This window comes from Vicugna pacos, unplaced genomic scaffold, assembly GCF_048564905.1.
Source record: "Vicugna pacos unplaced genomic scaffold, VicPac4 scaffold_113, whole genome shotgun sequence".
In the NCBI taxonomy this organism is placed as follows: domain Eukaryota; kingdom Metazoa; phylum Chordata; class Mammalia; order Artiodactyla; family Camelidae; genus Vicugna; species Vicugna pacos.
Genome location: NW_027328793.1, coordinates 256682 through 262681, shown reverse-complemented (window position 1 = coordinate 262681; position 6000 = coordinate 256682). Strand labels below are relative to the sequence as shown.

Genomic DNA, 6000 nt, shown 5'->3' with positions numbered 1-6000 from the left:
TATCTACTTATGACCAAATAGAAGCAAATGTTCAATATACATCTATAAAGGTGACCACATCCCATTTCTCTGCTCTGAGTTCATTTTTGGTTTCACTAGTGGTTTAATTTTTAGCCACTAGGATTTTATATGGTCCATCCTGAAATAAGAACCAGACGTGATTTTTGCATAGTAACTTCATACCCTAGTCACTGGTCTATACTGTGCCTTCTGCACTGTGTCCTCAGTATTGAAGTAGTTGCTGAAGTATCAGGAGTGAAATTATGTAACAGCTTTTTAATTAATCATGTGACTCATACATTTTAAACTGAACATCATAAATCCATTTGAATAGACACCCAACAGTTGTAATGCCTGAGAAGTGAAGGGCTCAGATATTCTTTAGAAAATAAAAACATATAGAGTACATTTTTCTTGAGGTCCATCTGATAGTTTATCCTCTTCACTTTAAAGTGTACATGATAAAGTGAATGCTATCTTGTAACTCTTTTTTTCACTACCACTGCCATTTTTATTTCCTGAAAACTTGATTCCTCTTTATTGTAAAGAATAAAATTTAAACTTCCTGTCTTTCTAACTTGAAAAACCAAGGAATGAAAACTCTGTTCTGGGACAGCTAGAAGATGTCAATTAATTCATTTAAACTACAACAGGAAATAACAGAGTAACAGACATCAGATTCCTTTGGATGGATGGCAGATAATTAACCAAATGATTTCAAAATGGGGGGTGAGGGTATAGCTCAGTTGGTAGAGAGCATGCTGAGCATGCATGAGGTACTTGGTTCAATTCACAGTACCTCCATTTGAAAAAGAAAAAAAAAAGAGAAACGAAATGATTTCAAAACGTTCAAATATAGATAAATAATTCAAAGTCAATTTTATTTTTACTAGATATTAAAGGATGCATGATGCAATACAAGCCATATTAATATGCCACAGAGATTTCCATACCTATGCTATTTCTCTCTGACTCCCAAGGATGTGCCTTCTTATAAGACCATGATGATATATAAATGATTTTTAAGCTAATATATATATTTCTTTTGATATTTTTCAAGAGTGAAAGTTACAATAGCTAACATTTATTTTTATAAGATAAGAAAGACATCTTTCTCATTGCAGAGTCGCAAAATACTTTTCAAGGAAAGTATTTAGGGGTATAGAGGGTATAGAAATTAAAAACTTATCTATAAATAAATTTCCTTACAAAATATTGCTTCCAGTTTCTAGATATGGAATCATAATTTTCTCAAGTTAAAATATTTGCTACATCCAAATACCAAGTGCATGCTTTTCAAAGATTTATTAGCTCATTAATGATTGAAATAGTTAAAGGGTAAAGCTGTTCCAAAGAGCATTTTGAGGAACCAGGCAAGCATAGGCATTTAAAATTCAGGACTCAGTGTGCATGAAGACTCCGAACAGGTGAAACTATCTGACTGTGACAGAAGCCCGGAGCATCTTATGGTTCAGAAAGAGACAAGAGAAAACTTATGAAATGCTGAAGGTGCTCAATGTCTTGAACCATGTCTTGGTTGCAGGGGTTTAACCCTATGTCAACATCCACCCAGCCGTAGACGGGATTGGTGTGCCATCTCTACACGTTACCTGGGTATGGATTTTATAGCCTGAGTGAAAAAAAAGAAAGAAAAGTCCATTCTACTGACCTCGTGATACTGGTTAGCACAGTGCTTCAGCACAGGCTCTGAAGGCAGGTCAAATCAGTCCACCCCTAATAAGATATCTGACCTTTGATGATAGACTTAACCTCTCTAAGCCTTGGATTTCTTCTCTCTGGAAGGGAGATGCATGGTAACACCAACCTTGTAGAGTCCAGGGAAGAATTCAGTAAAACGGTGTTCACGAGGCACATGGCACTCACCCTGGGCCCCCCCACCTGGCCGCGGCCCCCACGTACCAGCAGAGCCTCCGGGAGGTTGTGCCCCTCCGTGAAGGTGATGATGGCAGAGGTGATGCCCAGGACGCTGAGCTCCAGAGTGGCGGTGCTGATGGTGTCGGCATCCTGGGCCCAGCCCGCCTGGAAGAACACGGCCACCTTCCTGAGCAGAAGGCCCGAGCACACGCGCTTGAACAGGTGTCTTGCCACAAACCTCGTGGCGCCCCCGAGGCTCCTGCTGCCGGAGGGCACTGCCAGGGCTGCCTCCCCGAGCGCCCGCAGGAGCGCGGGCCTGCCCCGGTAGTCGGAGAAGCGAACCAGGTGGTCTGTTCTGCTGTCGTCTGAGACCGCGGCCATCCGGGCCCCCGTGGGGCAGGTACCCCCACTTATGTCCATCTTCATCAACAGAGAGACAATGTCTATCCTCCTCTCAAACTCCAGCTGGGAGACGTCATTTGATGTGTCCAAGGTGAAGACCAGGTCAGTTGGGAACACTGGGCATCTGGAGACACCTAGACACACGGACACGCAGATTTGGGATTGTCTGCAAGGCCTCTCAACAGGGGAAGGCGGGTGTGAATAAGAAGAAATGCTATTTACCTATTGAACAAGCTGGAAGGGGGACGATTTGGGAGAGAAGAGAAGACACCGTTAGTTACCACAGGCAACAGCGTGTTTGACACGCGAGGTCTTCGGCTGAGAACCATCTCCTCTGAGACACTCGAGCCTCCCTGCCTCCTGCCTGAGTGTGGCAGAGACCTTGACTTGCTCCCCAATGCCCACTCTCCCTTTTTTCCAGAACAGAACCCCAGTCTCTGGCCAGGGGTCTGGCTGCCTGGAACAAAGACGATATTTCCCGGGGTGGGTAGCCAACTTACTTAGTTCTGGATAATAGAATCAGAAACCTGGCGGGCACAATGTTCTTCTCCTTTTCTTTCCTTTCCCTGCTGGCTGAAGCTTGATAGACATCTTGGACCACGAGGTGACTGGGAAATAGCATCCTTGCCCCAATGGCAGAGCAAGAGAATACAAAGAGCCTGCCTCTCTGAGCACCGTGGAGTTCCAGTAGCACTGACTGGCCCCGTCCAGGCTCCAACTTGGGAACTACATTTGTGTCTGTGCTTCTGGGCACTGAGCTCACACTGTGCTCACCTTCAACCTGATACCCTGAGCTACTCTGCAACTGTATCCACACATACCCACGCACATACACACACACACCTTAAAGTACATACATATAATACAAAATACATTAATTAAATTATGTGAGTGTGTGTACACAAGTTATTTTCATGGAAAATAGCAGAAAGCAAAAAAATTAAAATCACCCTTAATTTATCATATGTATGTGTACATATGCACAGATATACTTTGTTGTTTTATTTTATAAAACTTGGAGCTCAGGGTATGTTCTATTCTGAATCTTTTTTTTCCCCCTTATTGTGTGATAAACATCTATTCTTTCCAACAATAAATTGAGAGCAAAGTCATCTGGCGTAACATGGACATCTCATAACTTCTTCCGCCAGCATCCCTTACTGGAACGTGCATCTGTGCATATCTGTCCAATTACAGCCCCATATTCTGATAATGTTGATGTGCATTGCCCAATGGCTCTTCAGAAAATGTGTGCCAATGGACGTTTTGGATTTCTCAGCTTTGGATAGGGATTTTTTTCCCCTCATTTTAAAAATCTTTCCAATTTGAGCCACAAAAGAGTATCTCATTTTAATTTGTATTTTTTGACTTCTCGTGAGGTCAAACAATGGCAGGTTTATTGTATTTTTTCTTTTCTGAATCCTCATTTATGTCTTTGGCCTGTTTTCAGTCTAAAAGACCTTTTTGCATTTAGGTTTAGCAAATATGAAATCTCCATGTTTGTAGATGAAAATGGTTGAGTAGCAGCAAGTTTACATATTTCAACATGATAGGGTAAAGAAGTTAGGACCTTTGCCTAGGTTCATGGCTTGTAGTGCATATTTTTTCCCCCTTTTTCTGTTTGGTTTTGACTACACAGTGCTCTTGAATGCAAAAGGGGTTTAACTTTTTATACAGCCAACTCTGAGACTCTTTCCCTTGGTGGTCAAGATGATGGTATTATTCTTTATGATTTCAAGGAAAAAAGATTCCAGATATCCTTGAACTGCAACTGGATGGGAATGGACAGAACGTGGAAGAGTTAGCATCTTACAGGGCAGGATGATAGTGGAGAAAATCCAGCTAAGCAATTTGCCAGATCAGCATTCTCTTCCTGTTGCCAGTGAGCAGAGAGATGTGCATATTATAGGATGCAAATATCCCAGAGAACATTAAGGACAGTAAAGGAATTCCAATCTGGGAACGTGACAAGGCATTACTTAGAATTCAATGATTCATCTTTCCATTTTTAAAACAAATGTTAACTCAAAAGGTCACATTCTGCAGAATAGATAAACAAGATTATACTGTGTAGCACAGGGAAAAATATATAAGATCTTGTGGTAGCTCATAGTGAAAAAATGTGACAATGAATATATAAATGTTCATGTATGACTGAAAAATTGTGCTCTACACTAGAATTTGACACAACATTGTAAAATAAGTATTACTCAATAAAAAAATGTAAAAAAAAAGATATGCAAAAGGTCACGTTCATTACTAAAGGCTCTCCATTAATCCCTCTTCTTTAAATGGAGGAAATAAAAGAACAGAGCTCCTCTCTGCCTGTCTTGTGATAAAGAAGTGCCGAGCTTCAGACACGCAGGTGCGTAATTGTCAGTGTGTTGCATGAGGCGCCATATCGTGGTGGAATTTTTCTTCCTGCCTTTCACCCACTTCATTTCTGAGACCACACTTGGGATGATGACTTAGCCAAGGCGGGGACTGAGCTGAATGTTAATTTATAATAGCCTTTTATGATGGACCACCTCAGTCAAATCCCCAGATGACTTCTGTCCCCAGCCCACGATCCATCCCCACTTCACACCACTGGCTCCTTTGGAGCCTTTCCCACACAACTTACGGCAGTTTTCTTGAGCAAGATGGATGATTTCGCAAGGCTGTGAGAAAGATGGAGAAAGAGAGGAAACGGTATTTAATTTGAAGCATATCTCTCCTCACCCTCATGACTTAGAAATGCCATATGGATGTTATCAGTGCCTATCTTAAGCTTCTGAATCCACAAAAGGAAACCCAAAAGTTCTTGCAGCAGATGGAACTCCCCAGAAGACATCATTCTAGATCCAGTGGATATTTTAAAATATTTGTAGCATTTTATATACAATAGAGTGCCCATATGATTAGAGACAGGCAGATGAGGGGACCTCTTTTTTTTTCCCCTGAAGGAATCAAATCTGCTTTTGAAGAAGCTGAGTTCCAGGAATCTCAGCCCAGAAGGCAGAGGAATGCCTTCAAGTCTTGGAGCTTGTGTATTAGTGATTTCTGTGACACTTCTTTAGAATGGCGGCCAATATCCTCCAACCCCAACACCTCCCCTAGAATTCTGTTTCATCCTCTCAATCCTGTTCTTCCCTCGACCTCACCACTTCTGGCTTCTCAAGTGCCCCGAGATCTGCCTCCACCTCTCCCATAGGTACCTTGCTCCTGGGAGATGAAAAATCATCGTAACTTTTGAGAGTGGTTCCAGGTGGACCATAAGACAGAGTGGTCTGTACTACACTACATGTTGACTTATAAATACTTTATAAGCAATTTTTGAACTTACAAAAAGGCTTTCTTTTTTTTTTTTTGCACAGGGCTAGTAGCCTCAAAGTCTTTCATTTTACGTCAACTAGTGTTACTTTAAAATATCGAGATTTAGACTCTTATTCTACACTTTAAATTATTTAAGATATTATTTAAGCATTTAAAATATTATTCTGCTCCTTTGATTTGGTCATAACCTACCAGAGCAAAGTCTATAAACTAAGAACTTGTGAAAGAAGAAACTAAGGAACCTTTACAGAGTTCCATTTTGTGAAAGTGGAAAACTCTGTGTTCTGAAAATAATCAAGTCTAGAATTAAAATCTTCACATACCGTCATATCTGCCAAACCTTGGGGGCCCTTGATGCCGTGGAAGGAACAGAAATGGGTTCAAAATGCAAGATTCTGGCATTCCAAT

The 6000-nt window shown here is 41.2% G+C and overlaps 1 protein-coding gene across 8 annotated transcripts in view; it reads right to left on the bottom strand.

The window, feature by feature from the left end:
• Positions 1-854: 854 nt before the first annotated feature.
• Positions 855-6000, bottom strand: part of LOC116281358 (uncharacterized) — a 58413-nt gene continuing 53267 nt past the window's right edge. For 5 of the 8 annotated variants that reach the window (XM_072957963.1, XM_072957956.1, XM_072957962.1 and 2 more), the window contains 4 exons: positions 4901-4937; positions 2500-2511; positions 1921-2411; positions 855-1796 (listed from right to left, as the gene is read on the bottom strand). In XM_072957963.1, the coding sequence (XP_072814064.1) occupies positions 1719-1796; positions 1921-2411; positions 2500-2511; positions 4901-4937 (618 nt within the window). In that variant the 3' untranslated portion in view covers positions 855-1718. The remainder of the gene's footprint in view (positions 1797-1920; positions 2412-2499; positions 2512-4900; positions 4938-6000) is intronic. The other 3 variants (XM_072957958.1, XM_072957960.1, XM_072957959.1) reach the window with 3 other exon arrangements.